The 24792-nt window shown below is 52.2% G+C and overlaps 4 protein-coding genes across 4 annotated transcripts; 3 read left to right on the top strand and 1 right to left on the bottom strand.

Annotated features, from left to right (window-relative positions):
- Positions 1 to 1426: 1426 nt before the first annotated feature.
- Positions 1427 to 3057, top strand: NECHADRAFT_60311 (uncharacterized protein). The gene is made up of 8 exons (XM_003052221.1): positions 1427 to 1488; positions 1545 to 1597; positions 1644 to 1739; positions 1787 to 1828; positions 1876 to 1983; positions 2027 to 2096; positions 2143 to 2708; positions 2756 to 3057. Exons 1-8 carry the CDS (start codon positions 1444 to 1446, stop codon positions 2820 to 2822), a joined length of 1047 nt encoding a protein of 348 aa, XP_003052267.1. The 5' UTR covers positions 1427 to 1443; the 3' UTR covers positions 2823 to 3057.
- A 358-nt stretch (positions 3058 to 3415) lies between these two features.
- NECHADRAFT_37523 (uncharacterized protein) lies at positions 3416 to 10142 on the top strand (the record flags this gene model as incomplete). Its single annotated transcript, XM_003052220.1, has 5 exons — positions 3416 to 4725; positions 4785 to 7212; positions 7516 to 8831; positions 8885 to 9112; positions 9245 to 10142. 5 exons carry the CDS (start codon positions 3416 to 3418, stop codon positions 10140 to 10142), a joined length of 6180 nt encoding a protein of 2059 aa, XP_003052266.1.
- A 4535-nt stretch (positions 10143 to 14677) lies between these two features.
- Positions 14678 to 16886, bottom strand: NECHADRAFT_68556 (uncharacterized protein; the record flags this gene model as incomplete). Its single annotated transcript, XM_003051766.1, has 5 exons — positions 14678 to 14833; positions 15334 to 15367; positions 15399 to 16230; positions 16281 to 16553; positions 16601 to 16886. The coding sequence occupies 5 exons, from the start codon at positions 16884 to 16886 to the stop codon at positions 14678 to 14680; spliced, it is 1581 nt and encodes a 526-aa protein (XP_003051812.1).
- A 5015-nt stretch (positions 16887 to 21901) lies between these two features.
- NECHADRAFT_68554 (uncharacterized protein) lies at positions 21902 to 24533 on the top strand (the record flags this gene model as incomplete). Its single annotated transcript, XM_003052219.1, has 2 exons — positions 21902 to 22168; positions 22605 to 24533. The coding sequence occupies 2 exons, from the start codon at positions 21902 to 21904 to the stop codon at positions 23958 to 23960; spliced, it is 1623 nt and encodes a 540-aa protein (XP_003052265.1). The 3' UTR covers positions 23961 to 24533.
- Positions 24534 to 24792: the final 259 nt, after the last annotated feature.

Raw genomic sequence — 24792 nt, 5'->3', positions numbered from 1 at the left:
ATAGCTTCAGGGATGGTCCACAGGCAAGGAGAAAAATGTCCGATACTTGCGGAGCAGCCAGTCATAGATCAGTGGATGTTCGTGCTATCCAATAAATAGGCCAGATGATGATAGATGGACCCGCGCAGATGTTGAAATCGTATGATGCAACGTGCGACCGTTTCACTGCAATTTTGACCCCCTCCGAGGGGACTAGTTGCAATTGTCAGCACTTGAAGTCCTGTCATGATTTGATCCTGTAGCGACATGCACTCGTCTACATAAACTGCAATCTAGCCAAGGAGATTGTCACTATTTCAAATGCTTCATTGACAAGATTCTTCTTCCTTTCATTGTTGAAACATGAAGTTGTTGAAGAGCAACCTTGCCTGCAACTAGGAGATGATCCCAGCAAACCCAAGCCTTGTCACCGTCATAATCACCGCCAGAGAGAAGATCAGCAAGCGGCGATTTGCCCTTGGAAGAAAAGACAATCACGTCCTTCAACCGCTTGAGGTTGATCCCCTGGTTTCCATGGAGCTTTTTTGACCGAGTGGACGATTGCTTTGTTTGGATTGGAAACTGTAGCAGCTGGAGAGATTGCAATGCTCGTGCTCAATCTATTATATGTAGCTTGTTTGTGTAGTGATACCCTGGTACTCGCGTCTTGCCAAAATCAACCCCCGGCCCATTGTCAGCGACATCCAGAAGGTCAAGGCGGTATTCAGACCCAGCCTTCAAGCAACTCGACAGAAATCACACAGCCGTCACACAACTGAAAGGGCAATCATCCACAACTGAGCTGACGTGGTTCCCCTCTTGTTCGTGCCGCAATCCAATCTCAAGCGTCTCCACTACCATCACCACCCCCGGCCCGGGGAACCATCGTGCTTATTCCCGTCTTGCGCTATCACTGTTAACGGGATCCTCTCCGTCAGTCTTGGGGCATTATGACTGGACCAAGAGGCCATCGTCAACGTTGGCGCCGCACCGCTTGCGGGAATTCCCGCATTTGGGTTCAACGGCGCTGGAGTGCCACGCCTTTGACAGGTCCGGCTGTCGATCACGAGATATAGCTATGGTATGATGGTTCTGGAGTTCAAATCGACACGGTTGATGCTCGTGAGCGCGCCAAGTCTTAGAGGAATGAACTCTCACCCTCAGTCGAGCTAGACTGTCATGATTTCATCATTGATAGAGCTAGCACCGTTCCAGAATTCAGTTAGAGAGCCTGGAGGCTGGACTCCCCGATAAAGCTCTTTGTGCCAAGCCACCCAGCCGTCAAGAGCCTTGTCCACCTCCGTCTTTGGCAGGTGTTGGGCCAAGCACATGGGACGACCCTGGCCATACAACGCCTGAGGTCTGTCCACCAGCTCCACCTCGGCTGCACATAATAAAGGCGTCTTCCCAGCCTGACGGTTCTCTATTGAGGGGTTCGACACGCAGATCTTTGCAACTGTGACCATGGCACAAGCAGAGCGCACCCCCAGCCCTCAGCAGCTCAACGTTGTACGTGTCGAGAGATGTGTCGAAGAGGATGTAGACGTGAATCTGACCAGAAACAGGATCCTGAGTGGATCGAGCCCGACGAGAATGACTCTTCTGTTGGCAGCGAGACGTGAGCATGACCTCTGAGTTCAAGATATAGAGTTGACGATCTTCAGCGCAAGCTCCACCACTTCGATAAGCGAGAGCATCCTCGAATACCGCAAGCTTCACGGCAGAACCTATCAGAACTTTAACACAGGAACAGAATATTGGTGCGACAACAGCTTCCATGTGACTAACCATTGCTAATCTTTTGAAGGGGGCCCAATGATGACAGACAGAATGAAGGGCTCGAGCTCAGGTTTGTAGCTCAGTTACGGGTTCCATTTCACTGTCTGACTTTTACAGCCATCATATGCTCTACTTGGCCTTGGACAACAAGCTATTTCTAGCGCCAATTGGAGATAACCCGCAGAGAGTCATTGATATCGGAACAGGGACTGGCATTTGGGCAATGTATGGGCCTTTGATGATGCCTGGACGATGCTGACAGCTGTAGCGACTTTGCTGACCAGTTTCCCTCTGCCGAAGTGATTGGAACTGACCTCTCGCCAATTCAACCACCATGGGTTTGTCGACCTGTATCTATTTCGTTCCAGCCTCTAACAATTACAGGTCCCTCCCAACTGCAAGTTCGAACTCGACGACGCTCAACTCCCTTGGCCGTATCCCGATAACCATTTTGACTACGTCCACATCCGAGTCCTAATGGGCGCGATCAAGGACTGGCCTGCTCTATACAAGGAAATATACCGTTGCCTCAAGCCCGGCGGCTGGTTCGAACACTTGGACTACTCGATCGACGTGCGCTCCGATGACAACAGTATCCCCGAAGACTCTCCACTAAATGGCTGGGGGGACCTCTTCCAAAAGGCGGGCGAGAGGATGGGCCGCAGCTTCAAGATCATCGAGGACGGACAGAGCCTGCAATGGCTCAAGGATACAGGGTTCACGGCCGTCAACGAGCACCGTTTCAAGCTCCCGACAGGTGGCTGGGCGGCCGACAAGAAGTGGAAGGAGATTGGGCACTGCAACCTACTCATCACCGAGAACAGCCTCGAGGGCTACGTGTTATTCCTGCTGACGCAGGTCATGGGGTGGGAGGTTTCCGAGGTGCAGGTCTTCCTGGCCAAAACGCGCAAGGCTCTCCGGGACAAGTCGATTCATTCTTATGCTGAAGTGTAAGTGGGCAGTTTCATAATGTAGCTACTTTTACTAACGTGAGCAGGGCAACGGTCTGGGGACAGAAGCCGTTAAACGAGAAGAAAGAGGCGTCACCGACTACGGAAGCATAAGGCATTCCCGGACGCCTTATGATGGTGAATGGCGGTGCTCTAGTCGGTACGCCTTATTCTGTAGGCAGGCTGTGAGCAGTGCCTCCCATGCCAAGCATACCCCAAGTAACGAGCACCATGGAGATTGGGCGCTAGACGAGACGCGATCTATTACGAAAACCAAATTTCTATGTCTTTCAATTTAGATTGAAGCGTAAACAGTATATCCTGATCCAAATTGTTGCTTTTCGTTCTTGCACAGCTATTCAGCGAGCATCATGCGCATCTGGTGTTTGCCGCCAGCCTGATTTGGTACCCTGGTAGGCTCAACCAACGAGGAATCTGCCTCACCAGCCTGCATATTCTTGTACTTTTAGCTAGTTACAAGGGGAGACCTGCGCCCCATAGCCAAGGTTAACTGAGATCTTGGGCACCGTTAGCCAGCATTATTTCCTACATAAGATGCTTACTTGTTGGCCCGATCCGTGGCAGAGACCTTGTTACATCACCCTCAGTCGACCCAGCCAGTTCCATACTTTATACCTTGATACTTGAAAAAGGAATGAAGCAAGAAAGGCGGGTAAGACTAGAGAGTATTCCTACCTTGAGCCGCCATGGGCGATCCACTTTCCACGGCAGCTAGCATCGCTGGTCTCATGAGCCTTGCCGACACGGTATTCCGATATGTCTTCAAATACGCCCGCGGGGCAGTGAACGCCAAAAAGGAAGTCGAAGCCCTTTCTACCGAAATCAATGGGCTCTCCGCAGTTCTTCGGGGTCTTCACGCCCTTGCGAGCGAGTTGGAGGCTGAGGCTTCCTTTGAGCCGACTCTGAGGATGCAGCATCTCACCCACTGCAAACAGACTCTCGAAACATTACGCAACAGGGTCAAGAAAGCTGCAGATGACTTTGATAACAAGACCAAGTGGGAAGGAATAACTCGAAGACTGAAGTGGCCCTTTTCAGCTTCCGAGACCAAGGACTTGTTGTCCGACATCTCTCGCTGCAAAGAGACGTTGACTCTGGCCACCACGGCCGACACGATGCGTAAACTACAGATCTTCCTCACGAACCAAGCGGATCTTGACCTAAAGCTCGACAAAAAGTTAGACGATGTTATTCACATTCTTCAGAGAGACGAGGTGGATGTCAGGAAGAGGCTCATCCTTGACTTCTTTATGAAACCAGACGCCAACCCAAAGTCCAACCTGTCCCAAAGCATCAAACTACGACATCCCACCACAGGCAGTTGGTTGACCACATCACATGCCTTCAGGGCGTGGCTGGATACACCTGGCTCAAGACTGTGGCTGAATGGCATCCCAGGGGGCGGTAAGACCGTTCTTGCTGGTGCCGTTGTCCAAGAAGCTCTTTCCATCGGGTCACCTGACACTGCCGTTGCCTTCTTTTTCTGCGACTACAAGAACCCAGCTACTCTTTTGCCTTTGAACATCATCGGTGCCCTTGCATCGCAGATCGCCCGGCAAAATGATGACGCCTTCGACCTGCTTCAGGATTACTACCAAGAACTCCATCCAGCCCGAGCGCTGGACAGGGTGGCAGATGTGGATGAACTCAGAGCAATCATCGCAAAGATGTCTCAACTGTTCAAGCAGGTCACTGTGATAATTGATGGACTCGACGAGTGCGGCGAAAACACCGACTCTGTGCTCGAGAGCATTTCAGAGTTGGCCGTGAGCACCACCAGCACCAGTCTCGCCTTGTTTAGTCGTGACGAACTCAACATCCGCACGTGGCTTCACGAAGACTTTGAAGAGATTTCCATTGAAGCTCACACAGAAGATATTGAGCTATTCGTTCGAGCCGAGATGGAGCATAGGATCCAGAATAGCCGGCTCAAGGTCAACAACTTGAAGATCAAGGACGATATTGCTGAGGAACTTATCACGCGAGCCAACGGAATGTGAGTCATCTTTGCTATTGCGTCTTGGTTGATCTTGACCTTCTGACGACTGAATCAAGGTTCCGATGGGTTGTTTGCCAACTCGACTACCTCTGCGAGTTTGCCACGGATGCTGATCGCCTCAACGCACTCAAGGAACTGCCACCGACATTGCCTGATAGCTACCGCCGCCTTCTCGAGCGGCTGAACAGGCGGCCACCTCGTGTTCAACGAATGGTGCAGATGTCTCTTCAGTTCATTGCCTTCTTCCCGGTAACGTTATCCATCAAAGAACTGTGCCAGGCAGTCTCAACCCCACAGGCGCGCGTCGACGAAACCAACACCGTATCGGAGAGAGATATCGTCCTAGGCTGTAGCAGCTTGATACGAAAGTCTCCTGACGGAGAATCCTTAGAGTTTGCACACTTTTCAGTGCTAGAATTCCTCCAAGATGATCTCCTGTCGAAAACCCCTGGTTTGGAGGCATACAGACTAACCAGACGGGAGGACAGCCAAGTGCTGGCCACACAATGTCTCAAATTTCTACAGTTGGATAATTTCAACTACATCCCCCCATGTTCTATTGAATGGGAGCAGTTCAGAGACGAGCAGTTCCAATCCTACCCGTTCTACGAATCCGCAGCAATCTACTGGCCAGATCTTGCAAGAGAGGGACTCGGTGATTCCTCACTGTTAAGTGCGGCAAAATCTCTGTTCCATCCCTCAGTTGCCCAGAACTTTCGTGGCTGGGTTGACTTATTTCTAAGAGGAACTTTCAATTTCCTCTACTACAGTGATGCGAATTACCAACAAAATCCGTCGAAATACTCGCTTCGCGTTCGAAACGTCTCCACTGATCAGAAGCTGCGGCCCTTGCACGTTGCAGCTGCTTTGAATCTGCCAGAGATCTGCTCATTCCTTATTGGAGAGGGCGCCAATGTCAATGAAGTGTGCGATATGGGCACGCCACTTCTCCTTGCCGAGTTTTCATTGTTCGCCTTGAAGGATGAGACAATTGATTTCCCCGACTGCCAATGGCCTTTTCTCAGGTACTTTTTGCCTTGCTCCTCTCGTCGAAACCGCACAATCAGCTGCCTCATTGAAGCCGGAGCATCCTTTGTGAAGCTTTCCGAGCTTTACATGAGCCGGCCACTATTTCTCACCACGTCAATCATTGGCAGTCTCGTTAAGGATTTTGGTCCAACCATCCAGCTGCTAGACCAATGCATCAACCCGACATACTCCGAGATAGATGACTTCGAGGCTTATTTGAAGGCGTGGGCTCGGACTAGTCACCCTCGTGAGCTGGAAGCTCCTCTCTTGAACCTGATCCGATATCTCAAAGAGTCTCCTGCGTACAGCACTGATTGGGGTTTTCGGCTCGGGAGGGCCTTGTGGTCTACCTGTTCCAAGTTGGATTTAGCTTTTACGAGCGACCCAACTCTTACAGACAGCCGCATCTCTCTCTCGTATGAGGCCTTAGTCGAAAAAACCATGGTTGCCATTCGAAAGGATGATTTCAATGCCCTGCGGTCGTACCTGGACGATGGACGTGTTGATGTCCACAATTCTTACTCCTACGGCAACTTCCACGGAACCCTCCTATACTTTGCTGTTAGGGAGAATTCCCCAGCCTGTGCCGATCAACTCCTGGCATTGGGGGGTGACCCATGCAGCAAAGATGACCATGGGCGGGTCGCGGTCCATCACTGTTGTCGTCATGGAGATGGGAGAACTCTCAGACTTCTTGCCAAGTTCAATGTTTCTCTTCTCGCCGAGGATGGAGATGGAAACAACCTCTGGCACTACAGCGCCCAAAAGATGTGGACAGCATCGTTCCTGGACGTGCTTTTCAACTTGAGCAAAGATGACACTTGGAAGGCATTGTTGACGCGCAACAAAGCTGGGCAAACACCTTTGATGATAGCCCTATCGCGCCAGAAGCGTGCCACCAACGAAGACCGCGAGAATTGCGAGTGGAGGGCCCTCATGTTCATTGATTACTGTAACCAAGTACCAGACTTTTGGCTTCAGCACAATCCTCTATTCCCAACGGTGTTCAAATTTGCTTCAAGTAAAGTGTTCGAAAAGCTGAAAGAATTGGGGCTTGAGCTGGATGCTTTGATACCCGGGCAAGCAACACCATTGCATGAGCTTGGGCCAGAGACTTCCATTGAGTGGGCAGAGACGTTGAAGAAAAGCTATCCAAGCGCATGCGCCGCCAGATTTGAAGGCAAATTACCTATTGAGACATATTTTGAGGCAATCCTCCGGGCCGGGAAATGCCCAGAAAACTTGAAGGACATCATCCAAGTCCTCGCCTCCTCCGACACTTTCAAATCGAGCCACCAAGGGACCACACCGTGGGAGTTCGCATGTAGACTTCAACTGCAAGTTGGGGATTGGGGCGAAAAAAAGGACATGTTTTGTAAGGGAGGTTGGCGAGTGTTGGATAGAATATGGGCAGACCTCTTGTCCTGTGGAGCCATGGAGGCATTCGAGGATGCAGTTGGACAATGCGGCCTCTATCCTTTGCTATCAGCTTTGACTCCGGCCAATTACTGGCTCAACAACATTGCGGTAATTGTGTCGGATGACACGCTTGACAAGGCAATACTCGCTTCACGTTTCTGGGATCCAGAAGAGGAGATCGTTGTCCGCTTTTTCAAGCAAGCTGTTGAAGGTGGCCAGCTTGCCCATGCTCAACTTGACCATGCTCAACTCGCCCATGCTCAACTCGCCCATGCTCAGCTCTTGCTCAGACACGGACTAGATGTCCATCGGCGAGTAGACGGAACTACAGCCATTGAGCATGCATGTACACCGCCGTTGGTTGTGGGGTTGTGCAAAACAGGCAGCGGCAAGGCTTTCCTTCAGTCTCTTTTAAATCATTCTAACTCAGAGAGATTGAGGGAGTTTCCCCCTGGTCCACAAATGTTGAGTTTGCTGCATCGAGTCGCCTCCTCATCGGACGAGCCAGGCCTTGGCTGGCTAATCAGGGAACTTGTCGCAAAGGGGGCAGACATCAATGCGATGAACCCATCGTTGGACCCCGGGTTACGAGTGCCGCCGATTGCATATCATGTGTGGGCCGATTCGTCTTACTGTGCAACCTCTCTGCTTCAGATGGGTGCTGACCCTTCGCTCGGCAGCGTCTATGATGCAATTTACTTTGCGACGATGCGAGTTAATATGGCACTTCTTGAAGCCATACTCGACTATTCACGGGCAGGTAATGGCAAGATCGATTGGACGAAGTCGTATCACTGGAAAGTGAATGGAGTTTACTGGGAAGGAACCAATCTCCATTATGCTTGCTATCTTGGCCACCTGGAATGCACCAAGTTCTTCATCGAAGAAGGGCTTATCGGGCTTGAAACAGTCGAGTCTACTGGCCATACCCCTTTGCACTTTGCTGCAATAAGTGGCAGTGCGGACATCATCGACTATCTCGTATTGAAGGGCTCAGGGGTCAACGTCATGGCCAGCACCGCCAACTACACTCCGCTTCACTTCGCGGCCCATGCAGGTCATCTTGAGGCCACAAAAGCCTTGGTAAGGCTTGATGCTTCAAACTCAATTAATGTCAACGGGTTGAGCCCCAGAATGTGCGCCGAATTTCAAGGCCACCACAAAATCGTCCAATTCCTTGATGGAGCATTCCAGGATCTCAACCACTCAGAACAACAGGCCAAGATAATCCGTGCAAGGACTCGGCGCAAGAGAATGAAGGAAGCTATTGAAGCCGGCGATCTCGCCGCATGCAGGACCTGTCTGGACGATGGCTGCCCGCTCGACGAGGGCATCCTTGGCACTGGTTTTTGCTCTCCCTTGTCGTATGCCTTGATCAAAGGTCAAGAAGGTATAGCCCAACTTTTCATCGAGCGCAATGCGAGCACACTGGTCCCCTTTATCCAAGAGAACCACTTCTATAGTGGCGCGTTGAACTACGCCTCGAGTAGACGTGAGCTTGTTTTAATCCTCCCATCGCTCCTCTCTCGCCACCTTGAAGAAGGGGATAGCATGCATGGATTCGCCTGTCCACTTTGGCATGCCGTGGGTGCAAGAAACGAGGAGGGCGTACGGCTTATACTGGAGCATCTGTTGGAAAATTCAGGCAGGATTGGGTGAGTGAGAAAGATGCCATTGCGTCTATCAAGTTGACTGACACACCCTCTAGCCATATGAACCAAGTTCCGTCTGAAAAGGTCGTCGTCCAGATAGTAAATCTTCTCTATTCATTTTTTATGCGGAACAAACCAACGATGATGACGGCGTTGCACTGCGCGGTAAGAAATGAAAGTACAACAATCGCCAAACTTCTGGTCCAGTATGGGGCAAACGTCGATTCCATTGATGAAGATGGGGCAAGTCCATTGGATGGAGCTCTCGACAGAGAAACGGCGGCGTTCCTCTTCAAGTCAGTGGCATCGCCAGCTCCCATTCTCACAAACACCATTCACGGACTGTATTTTCTCTGGGGGGCTCAACTCGCCAACTTGACCAACATCTGCCTCACCAACTCGCCGGAATACATAAGACTTCAAGCCTCAGATATTCTAGAGCGCCCCTCAGATCTTTCTCCAAGAGACATGCCTCGGGAGTACTTAATGTCAGTCTTGGCCCTGGAAGCTAATGGCCTTGCCTCTTTCGTGCACCGGCGCGAGGATGGCGCCCTCATGGATCTGTTTCAAAGAACAAGCGTTGGCCAGAGCTTCATTCTCAACTCGGAATTCTCACTTGAAGATATGGGCCCTTTTGCATGGTACGCGGAAACCCGCCAGAGTTTCGGAAGGCTGCCCTTCCTCAACAAGACTTTTCACCAACTGCAGCGTCGGTTTCCTCGCGAATCACTAAAAAGATGGCTCAATCTCGAGCCGGATCGTGGATGGAGCCCTCTCTGCAGAGCAGCCTCGCAGGACCTAATCACCATAATGGAAAATTGTTTGTCTTTGGATGCAGAAATCAACTTTGAGGGATGTCCTCTCGGCTCTGCTCTCATGATAGCCAGTGCCTGTGGTAGGCTTGAGGCCGTCAAGTTTTTGGTTCGGCGAGGAGCAACATCGAGCTACATCGGCCGCCGGGGATCCATCGATGTCCTATCTGTGGCCCGCTCTGCCTCTGTGAGATCATGGTTGATGGTTGGGCGCTTCAACGAACAACTAAGGATCTCGATGGGCGAAGTGACCAACTCCTCTTCTACAGCTCAGACATTCCCCTGGAGCGGAATCGCCCAAGCAAAATTTAGACACGTGGGTGTTGACAAGAGAGTGCTGGGCCAATCGACTCTTGACTATGCCAGAGCATTGGCAGCTCTCAAAAGGAGGATGCGAGGTCAGATCGCTGTCAGAATAGACGGGTTGGTGTATCCACATCAAGGGAGCACATCCAACACCAGAGCGCTGGTTTCGATGCTCGAGGGGAACATTGAAGAGTAGAGGATTGCCTGTCACGGAGATGGACACCCTTCACGACAGTATGGGTGAGACGCCGCCAACAATGTTGATGGTGAACCACAGCCACGAAGATGATTGGGCTTCAGATTTGGTGAGAGGACTGCACCACCAGCCAGGGCAGCTGGGATTTGTTGTCAACATCCAGAACCGGAGAGATGTGGAGTTGTGAGATCAGCGAAATGGGCTATTAGATGGTTACGGGTAGATTGAGACGGGAGCGGATATTAAAACAAGACTTGACGAATCATTACAAGAAACTATATCAAAGTTTCGGTTCATTTTTGGTAATCTTCTTGCATGTTAAGATTGTTACTTGCTAAACTTATGTATATGTTTTAGTAAGGATTTGGTGTGGATGGCTAACTTGAAGTATGCTTAATAGTACAATTAGGACATCGAGTATTTACTACTCCCACGGCAGGATAACATGAGCTGACATCACGATAGACACTTGTACTCGACGTTGAGCCAACCTTGGTTGGAAACATTGGCCAGGTACATTGTAGGATTTCCTGGTCTTTCAAATGTGCTTCAGGGGACATCATGGGTTTGTAGGGTTAGGGATTATCTCTTTGGAAACCCATTTATCATACCTGTTTGACGCCAGCGCCATGGTTCATGCTAACGGCAGTCATTGCCATTACTCTTATGATTTTATATAAACCAATGCTCGGCATATGGAAGCGACGGGAGAATGGCAACGGATAGATGGAGTGTTATATCTTGTTGATTGCCTCAGAGGGTCTTTGTAACGACTAACAGAAGGGGCGAGAAACTCGATGAGCCTTAGCGATATCCTTGGGAACAAACCAAAGATAAAATTGCAGTTCTTCCCCCTAGATAATCACCCAATTCATAAAAACCCCTGACACCGGACGATGTTTGTCAATCGTCTTGCAGAACGCATGTTGAACAACGCCCTCTGGAAAAGGACCCTAATCGAGAGTGCTGTTGAACTAGGCCGGCATAAAGAAGCATAGCAAAAAGATAAGTTGAACAGTCTCTAGATAGAATTTATTATATAAGGATCTCTGCCGTACCCAGGAATAGGGGGGGTCTACGACGTAGGCTAGTATAGAAAAGTTCTTGTTATCAGGCATTCTAAGGATAATCCCGCTGTATCTATAGCCCTAGTTAAGAGTGCTTTCGAACTAGACCGGCATAGAGAAGCACAGCGAAAAGATGAGTTAGACGTTAGGCTGGAAGAGGATGGTGATGATCTCCCAGCAAGCCACATGGAAGATAAATCCCCAGACCCGAGGAGGTGAGTCCTTGGGACACGGCGATGGCTACAAAGTCCATAGCTAGCGTCAAGGTCTCCAATTGATCTCGCAAGCGAGAAAGAGAAAAGGAAAGCAAGTAAAGATCAAAGCATCCACGATCTAGACGGAAATCAGTACGGGGTATCTTGGGGGTAAGCGGACAGGAAACAAAGAGTCAACTCACAGGAGTCGTGGTAATGGTGACTGCCCACCTCAGTCATCCACGGCGTGAAGCGAACTGTTGGATCCTCAAACGCACAAACTACCTACTCGCCCTGTTCGCGGGGGCAACAGATCAGCTGGCGATCACAGATGTCACCAACCACGCGAACATATACACCGGACTGCTGGCGACACAAAGCACGGCGTAGGGCCCTAGGTAGGTACCTTAGAGAAAAGAAGAGAACGAAATGATGATGGAAGATGAAAGATTCATCTACGCTGCTGATCTTGCATGTACATTTATAGGTGGGGAGATCCCCCTTACTTACCTACATACCTGGGTGGGTAGGCACCCTGAACCGCCCCCCTTCGTACATTTTTGACCAGGTCGGTAGGTAAACATGGGGGTTTGTGTGAGGACGTTTCTTACGGTGATTTCAAAAGATGTCTCTCTGCCAAAACGCTTCATCAGAGTGATTGCCTCTATGCTATAGTCAATATCCACAAACTGTTCTAAAGATCGCACACTCTTGACACTAATAATCAGGATCACCTTGTAGTATCAGCTTAATACCTGATCAAACCTGGAAGATATTCTCTTCTATAGCCGACTAACTAAAAAATGACCCTCCCCTTTCATTTATTTCGCTCATCTTTATACTCAGTCTTTATGAGAACTCGGCTCACCCTGTACTTAGCCCTTACTTATGTAGAGACACGGAAGTGGACAAATAACCAGCTTGCCCCTTCAATATCGTCTCCCTAAATGGCCCGTTAGACTAGTTGATGGTGGTTAGCACCTATAGAACAGACAGTTTCGTCAAGTCCTCTCACATGACGATAGTGTCAGCCAGGGTAGCAACAAGTTCCACAACACCATGTCTCTAACAGTCAGAACTCAACTTTCTCTTCACTCTTTCTCGTTTTTACAAAGTCTGCATGACATACTTGCATCGCATAGCTCATCCATCACGTGGAGGTCGCAGAATGGGCCTCACGGATAGTTCCCCGTATGGACGACTCTCTTCCTTAGTGGGCTTTACTAGTCTTGACTGAGCAAAGAAGACGAAAAATGCCTCGTTGAAGGCCTCGCGGTGGGAGAATGTCGCTGGATAACTCTCGTGATCTTGGACATGTGGTTTGGGTTTATCGGGATGTGGTAGTGTTGGGGAATGTTGTGTAACGCGGTGGAAGAGACGGTTTCGAGTAGGACTGAGGCGGGATGGTAGATTATCATGACACATTACGGGAGCTTGTGTTTCGGGAGTAGCACCGAGTCCTTGTTGAAAATATTCTTTCATGATTTTAATAAGAGACTGTGTTTATCCATGGGATATCATCCGTGGATAGTTGTGCTTGGGGCAGAGAAACAACCCCTGTTGGTAGTTCCCCAATGCCCATTTTTAGCGCTCGTCCCGCGCCGCCTCCAGCTGACTCGGTCGGGCACATGGACCCTTCCGACCCCGGACCCGATCTATCTTATCTCGATACTGTCTCCGTACGCCCCGGGTCCTCATCCCCCGGCAGTTGCTGCCCATCACATCATCCTCCCCCACGATCCGTCCTCCATTCATCACGGTCCATCTCCGAATATCGCGGGCTACGGAGACGTGCCGCTCATCACCAGGCTGCTTGTCAGGCGACCTTTCGTCCGGAGTTGGCTTCAGGACTAGACCCACCAAGCGCAAGAGGAACGGAACGCGACGAGAACCTCTCATGACATAAGAACCTCGATCCGAAGATATTATCCCTCGAACTCGTCTTGGCTTTACCGATCACGATAATCTCGAGAACTCTATAATCCTGCGTCGCGGACGAACAGAACCCACGAGCAACGGCGTTGGAAAACACTATACGTCATGGATCGCGTTCGAAGGGCGTTGGGTCGTCAACCGTCCTCGGCCTCAGAGTATGAACCTCTCAACGGCGCCGAGGAAGCAACCGCGCTCGAAGGCTCTACCCAGCTAGAAGGCCAACACGATCTGCCCTTCTCATGGATGGAATACAGCATATTCGCCCTGCTGGGCGTTGCCATGCTGTGGGCATGGTGAGTACTATTCCCCTCAGCTTATAAACTCAGTTGCTAAAGCGTCATAGGAACATGTTTCTCGCTGCGGCGCCTTACTTTTCCTCACGATTTGCTGGTGATGCTTGGATCCAGGCCAATTTCCAGTCTGCGATTTTGACCGTGTCTACCATAACGAACCTGGGCGCCATGATTGTCCTCACGAGCATTCAATACTCGGCTTCGTACCCTTTCCGGATCAACCTGGCTCTCATCATCAACGTCATTACCTTTTCTCTACTAACGGCATCCACCGTTCTTGGTCTTGGCGCATCACCAGTAGTGTATCTCGTCTTCCTCCTCGTCATGGTTGCAGGCGCCGCCACAGCTGCCGGTCTTATCCAGAATGGTGCCTTTGCTTTTGCTGCTAGCTTTGGCCGGCCAGAGTACATGCAGGCCATCATGGCAGGACAGGGTGTTGCTGGCGTGCTTCCGCCAATTGCGCAGGTCATCACCGTCCTCGCCTTTCCTCCCGCTGAGAAGGAGCAGAATGAAGGGCCCTCTGCTGAGGATGGACAGGCTTCTGCCTTTGTCTACTTCCTCACAGCTGTAGCTGTCTCGGTAGCCGCTCTGCTATCCTTCATCCCTCTGGTCCGTCGTCACAACCACATCATTGAGAACCGCATGATTGAGCAAATGGCCGAATCCATGCACAGTGTCGAGGAAGCTGAGCGTGCCTCGCGCAAGGTCACAACTCTCTGGCGCCTCTTTCAGAAGCTTCACTGGCTCGCGATTGGCGTGGCCCTCACCTTTATCGCGACAATGTTCATGCCCGTCTTCACAACCAAGATCCATTCCGTCAAAGAAGGCTCCAGTCCTCTCTTCCAACCCAATGCCTTTATCCCACTTGGCTTCTTCTTTTGGAACCTCGGTGACCTTAGCGGCCGCATCGCAACCATGATGCCCTTCACCCTGCAGCACCGGCCATTTGCCCTCTTCAGCCTCTCCGTTCTCCGCTTCGGCATACTACCCCTCTACCTGCTCTGCAACATTGGCGGCCGTGGCGCCATTGTCTCAAGCGACTTCTTTTATCTCTTTATCGTCCAGCTGGCGTTTGGTGTGACCAATGGCTGGCTTGGCTCGAGCTTTATGATGGCGTCGGGTGAGTGGGTGGACGAGGGTGAGCGTGAGGTTGCCGGCGGCTTCATGGGCTTGTGCCTCGTTGCAGGGTTATCGATTGGTAGCTTGTTGAGTTTTACGATAGCTGATATTTAGCGACACGACATGGGTTAGATACAACAGACAGGGAGTTTTGCTGGCGTTTAAGTTGATGACACAAGACAGATAGTCATGATGAATAAACGATAGATATTGTATTGAGCATTGAACCTACAAGGTACGCTCTGGTATTGGATGCAGCCAGCCGACCAACCAACCACCCACCCAGCCGCAGGTCACATATCAACCCGGGTAAAATGTTACCGTGAACCCCAACGCCCGCCTCTTTGATAATGCTGCCTCCCAGTAATGCCGATGCCGATGCCGATGCCGCCCCGTGATGATGCTTTCCAATGATGCCTCCGAACCGTTACCCACGCCATCTAAAAACCGCCGTCGCTATGATGCAACCCAAAACAAAAGGTAAAAATAGAAAGGAAAAAAGGCCTCGCCTGGTGCCTTGCCTCGCCTCGGCCCTCGCCTGACGTCTCACGTGGTGGCCACCTAGGGGTTTCTCGACAACCACTTTCGGAGATTCCTGCAGATTGTTAGCAGGGGTCCTGCTCACAAATTATGACGTGTAAAACTCACGGAGGCTCCTTTCGGAATGGACACACTGCCCCCTTGGGCTTGTCCTTCCTGTACGGCTCCAGCAGCGTCTTGAGCTTGGTCGGGTTGGACGTCATCCAGTAAAGATCGGCACGCGAGGCCAGTTTCTCGATGGGAAAGTGCATCCCCTTGCTGGTATGGGTGCGGGCATCCTTGGCCTTGATGCCGATGATGTTGACAGAGTCGAGATCCCGGTGGGTCCACTCCAGGAGGCACCTGGTGGGTGGATGGTAGTATCTGTCGTTACACAAGATCCAGTCGGCTGTGTAGCAGGCCGAGTCGATGAGATCATGCTCGGCTGAAGTCCACCGTCTGAACTTCATGTCGGTATCCTTGAGATCAAAGTCGCCAAGCCGGACTCGAAGTCTCTGCTCAGGGGGGACATTAGGACCAAGATTCATCTGCACAAAGCAAGTGCAGTCTCGGACTGTCATGGCCAGACTGAACATAGGGTCGTCCTTTTTCGCATTCAAAGGTCCGTCCGAGTCGGCAAAATTCTGAAGCCACCTCAGGTCGCGAAGCACTTGGTGGTCAGCAGTCTTGACCAGGAGTTCCCGTACGATTGGGTTGTCAGCCTTGGAAGCCAGCTTCGGGGCGAATCGAAAGGGTGAGCTGGTGGCCTCAGGGGCCTCCGGGTTTGCGAGTGTGAGAGGGCAAGGCTTTCGCTCTGGGATGTGTCTTGAAGGGTTTGGGTCTCGGAGAAAGTTGAAGAGTTCCATGGCACATTGCCGACATCGTATAGCATTTCGAGGGGCGCTTGGTGATTGGTTGAGCCACTTGGGCTTGAACTCGACAAGAATGCTATTCTTGGGATCTGTATGCGGGTCAGAATGAGCCACAGGTGCCCATGAGTCGACAACTTACCGGCCACTCTCATATCTTCAACCAAAAGACCCCAGTTAGACTCGGAGAGGAAGGACCCCCTGAACTTCTCTTTGCGCTCATGGTCTATTGAAAGAAGAAAGGCGTTGAGCTTGGGAATAATGTTGGAGTTGCGGAGAACAACAAGCTGTTGTTGAATGGCGTGAGTCTTGAGAAAGGGTGTGATTTGTTTTGCGTAAAACTCTTGCTGCTTGAGGTAGTTGAATCTGGCAGGCTGACCATTAGTCGGAGCCTTGGCGACACGAAGGAGCCAGCCTAAACACGAGTTAGTCTAAACCGACTGAGCGGAGATGCGGTTGTACCTTTGAATTCGTGGGCCCAAGGTAATCCTTCGGGGATGTCCAGCTCAAAGACAACATTGGCGGCACCCTCGCCAACAAGCCTCAAAGGCCGAGTCCCTTGGGGAAGCCTCTTGAGAGTTTCTCGAGACCACGATAGAGGTACAGCACTGCCGTGAATCATGATGGCCATTTCAGCCACGTCCTGAGCAGTTGGCCATAGTTGGTCATCCTCGGAGGAAGAGAAACAGAGGTCGGGATCAGTATCGGTCGGTGTGAGCTGTCCATCGGACAGAGAGGGAGTCGACATGGTGATTGGAGACAAGGGTTCTGCAGGTGACCTGCAAGGCACATTCAAGCCACCTATGTCGCGCGTTTTTGGTGGGGAGAGGAGGGGGAGAGTTGGTGGTATGGGGGAGGATTGAGGTGTATATGAGGTGGGAGAAGTGATGAGTCGACTTGTCAACCAGGAAGGTAGATGTAAAGGATGAGTAAGAAGGAGAGGGACAGTAGGGGAAGAGCGATGATATGTAAGAGCAAGGCTAATAAAGTAACCCGAGCTGATGTGGTGAAATAGAGCCGGGCTCACGGCCTGCGCTCGCTGCTGCACCAACGTTTACTTGCTTCTGAGGCCGGGTCACGCTCTAGAACTGCATTCGAATCTGCGTCTTTGTCTGGTTCCGCCCTTTGTGTCTGCGGTTCTGGACCTCGAGTAGCCTGTCTTTGTATGCGATGTGACGTTGTTTCGGCAGTAGTCGCGGCTGTCGCCTTAAGATGGTGAGAGATTAGAGTTGGTGAGAACAGTGAAGAAGCTGTTGACGGGAGTTGAATGTGTAAAAGAGGCGTTCCGGCGGTGACCCTAACCTGGGGGATCCCGCTCCGCCACTCTGACTTTAAGGCTGTAGAGCTGTCTGTCGCCTCGTGATTTGAGGCGGACAAGGCAACCGGAGGCAGTCAAGCAGAGCGACAGAGGACACGATGCGTGGATGCGTCGCGATGCCCCGCGCTACACTGACTGCAATGGATGGAAACGCAGTCCAGGCCACAACCATGTACGTGTGCTGTATGTCTAAGTCTGAGGTCTCTGCTGACGATGGCAAGACAGACGTTGTTAGGTGCGGTTGAACAAGATCTCGGAGTAAGGGGTCGATGTCGTGAGACTCGCAACAGGCCATGTCTTGTTCCTAGCAGGACGACATGATCGTCATGATGGCTCTGATGCGTGGCAGGGGGTGAATGATGAGAACGAGGTGTACAACAATTCAGGTCGAATGAAACTGGAGGGCAAGGCCATATGATATGACAAACTCGTCTTCCTGTCCTGGTGCCCCTTATTGCTTCGGTTTGCTTTTAGGGGAGAACCGCCGTTGGCATGGTCTCCGTTGGCAGACGCCTCCACCGCAGCAACACCATTTACAGTACAGAGCAAGCAAGTGGATATGCAGACTGACGACCGACGACAGACAAATCGACACACGAGGATGGGGAGAAACAGAGCACAGCAACCCCGCGAGCGAGGCACAGGGTCTTTTGGTCGCCAGCGGCGGCGCGGAGTGGGTGCCAGCGAGCCCAAAAGTCCACCTTCCACAGGCCATAGCCTTCGTGTCGCCCGCCGTCGCGCCAGAAAAGTCGACGATTCGATCTGGGATGGTGACGCACAGGTTTTTAGGGCCCCTCCACCATGGGGCCGGACCCGGACTAGGGCGAGCGCCAATGCCAGTCATCGCCTCTGGCAGCAAGCATGGCGAGCAAGCAGGCGACGCCTCTGACCAACCAGGGCCCAGGGCCAGGACCAGCAAGCCATCGATCCAAGCTTGGGGGACGCGAGTGGATGGCCCAGCGTGGGAGTCTCACGGTCTTCTTTCGTCCTGCGCGCCGCCTGCATCTGCACCTGATGCGACCGTCTGAGGGGCGCTGGACGTTGGTGTCACTGCTGTGGCGCCGCCTGGTCCCATTGACTTGGGCTGCGACAATTAAGAGCCGAGGCATTCGTGGGGTTGATACTGGCCCAAGTGCCGTGAGGCCTGCTATGATGCATCAGAGAGCCCAGCAGAATCCATCACATCACACACGGACGGCTGGCTGGGGCTGTCAAGGTCCGTCCAGAGACCAAGGCCAAAGAAACCGGTCGAACAGGGAACACCCGCCCAGATTGCCGTCCAGTTTAGTCAATGTGTGGGATCGTGCTTCACTGACAGCTTCCCTGGTCCCATCTGTACGAGGCCACGATGTGCCATTTGGGCCTTGTGCACAAGGGCGTTCCTTGGTGGCGATCCCCTGGCTGGCTCTCAGCCCTTGCACCCTGGCGCCTCTGACAGACACCCTGGAACCCTGGAACCCTTGATTGTCTGGACGCACGGAGCACAGAGAGACAAAAATGACAACAGCAGCACCGACGGGTACCGACAACGCAGAACCTCAGCGTCAATGTCAGCGGTCGTGGCAGAGACAAAAGCTGCTGAGCCGCCGCCACGGATGACTCAAACCGCCGTGTCCGGGCTTCTGCTGTTCCCAACTGGCTGGTGCCCCGGTTCCGACTTTGGGGCTCAAGCGGGCACGAGGTTGACTACTTTTGTCGGTCTCGGCCATGACCGGAGGGGATGATGTCACGCAAGCTGGCGGTGATTGATGCGCGCCATGATGAGGTACCGGCTTGGCCTCAAACGCAGCTGTCAGTGGTTTGAGGTGCGCGGCTCGGCGGTGATCATGGGATTTGGGCATCCCTATGACAGAATAACTGATCCATTGCGATGCCGCTCCTCCAATGTCTCGGTCGCGTAGGGCGCAGGCCGTGTTGGCTCCTGGGGCCTCCCGCTTGGGATCATCGACGTGGAGTTGTTAGCGCGTGCCCTAACAGACGTTAGGCACACTTGCCCACTTCCTAGACTTACACGTGGAGTCTCAACTCGCTCACAGAACTGATTCTATCCAGACGACTGGAAACATGCGTAGCGCACTGTGATGGTGCAGCTGTAGCATGCGCAGTAAACGCACGCACTGGCTCCCGTGACTTGACCCAGCGAGGCATTTGTTGTAGTACAAAGGCAGCGCCCGGGGCGTCATAATTCTGCATTCGAGTGATTGATGTGTAACACTCTTTATTTGGTCGAGCAGACCCAGACACAACGGATTCGGAGATTATTCAAAGGCTGGGGTAGCACAAAGGCCTCTGTGACCCAAGATGCCGTCACATAGCTGTTCGTGTCGATTTCTCTTTTTAGAAGCCCATGTTGAAAAGAACGAATGTGAAGCCCAGTCGACTCGTCAGGTGATAGGGTTAGTGTTTCACCAGAATCGGGTGCCTTACATGTTCAAAAACGTAGCACCGCTCCGACCGTTAGTGGAGGCGGTGGTGATGGTGGGCGAGACCGTAGAGGAGGGCAAGCGGAGGTTCTCCGTGGGGTAAAGGAGGAGGCAGGAGGTGCTTATCGCTGCCCCCATGGCACATGACCAAATCACGCATTGACGAGGTTTTACAATACGACTCTCAGCAAGATCCAATGCATTTGAGAAGAACGCACTGGCTTGCAGTTCGAGCCCTACCCAAGGTAGCTAGCCAATCTACTGGACTTCTTCAGTTCAAACTGCCCTGCCTCCTGGTTCCGTTCATGCCCGCGCAAACACCTGCTCCCGCTCCCGGTCATTCTTATCCAAGGTTAGTCGTTGGTGGAAGTGCTTGCAGAGCTGACCAGAGGCCGGTGTCCCGACAAGTGGGATGGATCGGAGGACTCCGGAGAGAGCCGCTGGCCCGTGTTTTAACGAAAATCATACCTTGGCCAGATGGTTTTGGCGATGCCTTACCAGAAAAAGAAACTCTTGATCTTTAGGGGTCTTCGCGTAAGCAAACTCTTTCGCTTCCCCAGAAAGTCTGGATGAAGATCGAACCACCTGATGCATTCGTCGACCCACGAGACGGCTTCACAAGAGGTGCAAGGCGCCATCATCTGATTGTGACGCCGCACCTCGAGGGAAGGATGCATCGGCAGTGGGGAGAAGCGAAATTTCAATGCTGCACGTTCGCATGAGGAGGACGGGGGGCGAGTGAGTTCGGGAGCGTCAGGAATTATACAAAGTTAACGATTCTGTCGCACAGATTGTTCTCGACTTGATGTACTTGACAAAGCCCAATTGATGTGTCTCCGTACCACACACTACGTCTGCGCACAGCACAATTGCGCCCGCCTCTTCTTTTTCTCCTCACTTCAATAAGAGACGCGCCAACTCACTGACAACGACGGGGTCACGCGACTAGTCCCCGGCCCGGCTGAAGTTACTGACGAAATCCTGTGGGCCTCCAGCCCAGCTCCTCGGCCACCGTTCCGGCTACAGCACGGCAGGACGCCTCCTCGGGAACTCGCGAAGCGCCCGAGTCCATCGGCGAACCTTGCGTTGCGCAGCTCTGCACACATTGCTTTGCTGTGCTGCACATCTAGGGCTACCTTGCCTCGACTGCCGCTCACTGCATTAACAATTCAAATTGAAACGCCTCTTATTGCTTGGATCCGACGAACTGCTCTGCCTCAGTCTGCTTGGACCACCTCTTCTCCCACAGATTTTATACTGGACATCTTGAACTCCGCGCCAACTCCGTTCGGCCGCTAAACTCCGAGAAACAAACAACAAGACCCTGCCATTCCGCCGGCTCCAACGGACCAACCAAATCCCTCACATAGCCAAAAATCCAAGTTTGGAACCCTACAGCTGCAATCCAGGGGCTCGAGCCTCCAAGACCGCCTCTTTTCAGCGGCCCTCTGACGGTTTCGCTAAGACACCTCAAACCCATACCCACTAATATTACCTCCAGCGTCTGTGGTATTGGCCGTGTCAAGCCCTGAGTGAAAAAAATTGTTGCAGTGCAGGTGCGGTGCTGTCCCGAGCTCCCCACTTCGGCCTCGGCTCCCCCAATCATCCTTGAGGTTCTGGCCCCGGGAGATCCTGTAGCGTCATCTCCACGATCCAAACCATCCATTCATCCATCCTGATTTATTTTCTCTCCTCTTTATACCTATCGCCGCCGTCCTCTAGCCACCCACCTTCATTGTCGAGCTCGCTCACCGCCGACTCCTCTTGTCTCACCTTTGCTTTCCATTTCCATTTCCTTCACCGCCCGCCGACTTCGTTTCGAAATCCCCTAGCCGACGACGAACCAAACCTTCCCCTCGCTTGTTCGCGATCGATTTGTTTTTTTGCCCCTCGACACGAGCTCCATCTAGCACGCGCGCCCTTGTCAGTGCTTCGCCCGCTTCGCGATTTCGTCACAGCTGCCGACTCGACGGCACCTCTTTGTTCTATCCATGGTTGTGAGAAGGTGAAAGCCATTTCAACATGGCCTTCAACTTCAACTGGTCGCCGTTGACGGCTGATGCCGACTTCTACCGTCGTGCGCGCGACCTTTTGACCAAGGCGCTGAACAAGAGCCCCAAACCGCCCATCATTGTCGACGATATCCTCGTCAGCGAGTTCAACCTCGGCACCGTGCCCCCCGACCTCGAGATACTAGAAATTGGCGACTTGGCAGAGGATAGGTTCCGGGGCATCTTCAAGATGACTTATTCTGGTGATGCTTTCTTGACGCTCAAGACCAGAGTTCAAGTATGTCCCTCTTTGTTCCGTCATATCCGATATCGTCAACGCCTCACGCGACGACCACTGGGAAGCCTCAGCGTCGCGCACAACACACAACACTCGAAATACCCAAAGCACAACGGCAGGGACATCTGCGGGATCGCTACTCGCGTCTTGCATCCCTTCTCACCATTTTCTGGTGGTGGACATGTCGGGTCGCTCAACATCACGAACCCCTCAGTTCAGCCAAGCCATGTTGCACCAGCACAAGCCCACTATCTCCCCTCATTCCTCGACTTTCCTCTCCCAGCACATTGCATTTCTCGGATACCACCTCATTTTGATTGCGATATGCGCATTGGGCTCATTCAATGCGTTGTCACATGCGGGCGTGTTAGCGCCTGGTAGCTCCGATTTCGTTCATGCAATGCTCTTAAGACTCACACTAACTCGGCAATTCTAGGCCAATCCGCTAAACACGTACCTATACTCGAAGCCGACTTTCACCTCCCCTCAGCCCTTGGCCGCTGCGTCAGGCCTAACCATTCCACTCTCGATCACCTTGTCTGAAATTAAACTCTCGGCGTTCATCATCCTCGTCTTTTCAAAGCAAAAGGGTCTGACCCTTGTCTTCCGCAATGACCCACTCGAATCCCTCAAAGTTTCGTCGACCTTCGACTCGATACAGTTCGTTCGCGATTATCTACAAAGGACCATCGAACAGCAATTACGAAATCTCATGATGGACGAGTTACCCGCGATTATTCACAGATTGTCCCTTCAACTATGGTGCCCCGATCAAGCCAACAAGGGAACCGAAACCCCCAAGGAGACGGAAGATGAAGCAGGTGTCGACCCTCTGGCAAGTCCCCCGCAGGACCCTGTCGATGCCAACGGCAATCTCCTCGACCCCAACGCCATCTCGGAGCTTACACTGAATGGGAGCGGCGAGGTCAAATCTCTGTTTTCGCAGAAAAACCTGCTACGTCTTGCCGCCTTGACAGACTCCCACCGCACTCTATCTCTCTTCACTCCGGGCATTCGCGATGTGGTCTTCCGTGCTTGGACAGGGCACGACGGTCGTTCTGAAGCGCCAACGCCATCAATCACAACACCCTCTCTCACCAAGACCTACTCGTTCCCTGCTGGCACCTCTACGACATACACCTTCTCCGATACCGGAAGTACTGCGCACGGTCATCTCCCAGCTCGACCCTCGCTCGTCAGTTTGAATTCAGCTACAACTGGCCTGTCACTTGGACATGGCAGCCGATCACGGGCAGGTCGCAAGAAGAAGACAAGAGTGGTCAATTTGAGGCAAACCAAGTCAGAGGCGGTTACCCCAGAGACTATCAGCGAGGCCTCAGAGACCGAATCCCTCAACATTCCATTGTCGGAGCCTGCTCTTGACGAATCTATTCCTGAAGAGACAAATGGTTCTGTCATTGCCGAAGCGCCCACTCCGGCCAAGGTTCGATTCAGAAGCGTGCAGGATACGGGCCTTCCTCCGCTGATGGCAGAGTTCCAAAAATCCCAACAGAGGGAACCCCTTTTGGTTTCTGACCAAGCCCCTGAACCTCCGAGCTTTGCAGCCACGGCTGCCACTATCGGCACCAAGGCAGGAAAGGACAAGGCGTTCATCTTGGAAAATCAAAGCACCAGTTCAGAGAATTCGTCTGTCATTCTCGAACAAGCTTGGATCATGAAGATGGCGGGCGAAATTGCCAAACGCGTCTACGACGAGAAAAACCGACAACGCGGAAACTGGGAGGAGCGCGAAGATATGCCACCACCAGCATACGAAGCCGCTACTCGATAAAATTGCGGATCATGAGCATCAGTATATACCGCTCTCCATTCTTTAGATCTTTTCTTTACTTTTCATTCTTTTTCGCAGGCGCCGGTGTTTGGAGGGTTTCAGGCTTTGGACACGACCTGACCCAGCTTTTCTTTTGGTACATGCAACGGGCGTTGGAAGAGGCGATGATAAAAAAAGGTGGGCCGGATCACGAGTTATGACCGGCCAGGCTGGGGCGTGGATACTGTCTTTATTTCCTTTGTGGTCCATTCTACATGTGTGAGCCGATAGCATCACACTATAAGAGTTCTAGGGGTCGCGCAGGGTGCGACTGGATATGGTTACCTTTGTGTTTTTGGGTTGGTCGCGGGTCCCAGGAGGATGGTTTGCACACATGGCTTGGTACAAGGTGTTTGATGAACGGTTATGGAGTAGGACTGGTGAGGTAGGCTGGGACTGGGAATGGCCGAGATATCAACAGGCACAAAACCCATGGTATGGGATAAAAGGGTTAACCGGAAGGGCGGGTTGGGTAGCACCCACAAAGTGTTTGTGTTGCTGCAGAGACAACTCCAATTCACATGATTCAAAGATCTTTGGGCTACCTGGCGATGCTTCTTGTGACGTTACTCCAGATTCTCACCATACGATGACTCAGTGTCAAGTCTTGTCTTGTGACATGGCGGTCTAAGGAAACACATGCAACAAACTCTCTTCTCTTCTAAGCGCCCAGTCTATCCCATGTGCACCGCTTTCAGGAGCGTACTTCCTGATTCAACCCCTGACTTGTCAACATGTTTGACAACTTCCTCATGACCTCCACTGTCAACCCCTGGCGTCCATTGTGGACCAG

The sequence above is a fragment of the Fusarium vanettenii genome (genome assembly GCF_000151355.1).
Source record: "Fusarium vanettenii 77-13-4 chromosome 4 genomic scaffold NECHAsca_3_chr4_2_0, whole genome shotgun sequence".
NCBI lineage: Eukaryota > Fungi > Ascomycota > Sordariomycetes > Hypocreales > Nectriaceae > Fusarium > Fusarium vanettenii.
Note: the sequence above shows the minus strand (reverse complement) of the source record. Positions and strands in the feature narration are given on the sequence as shown.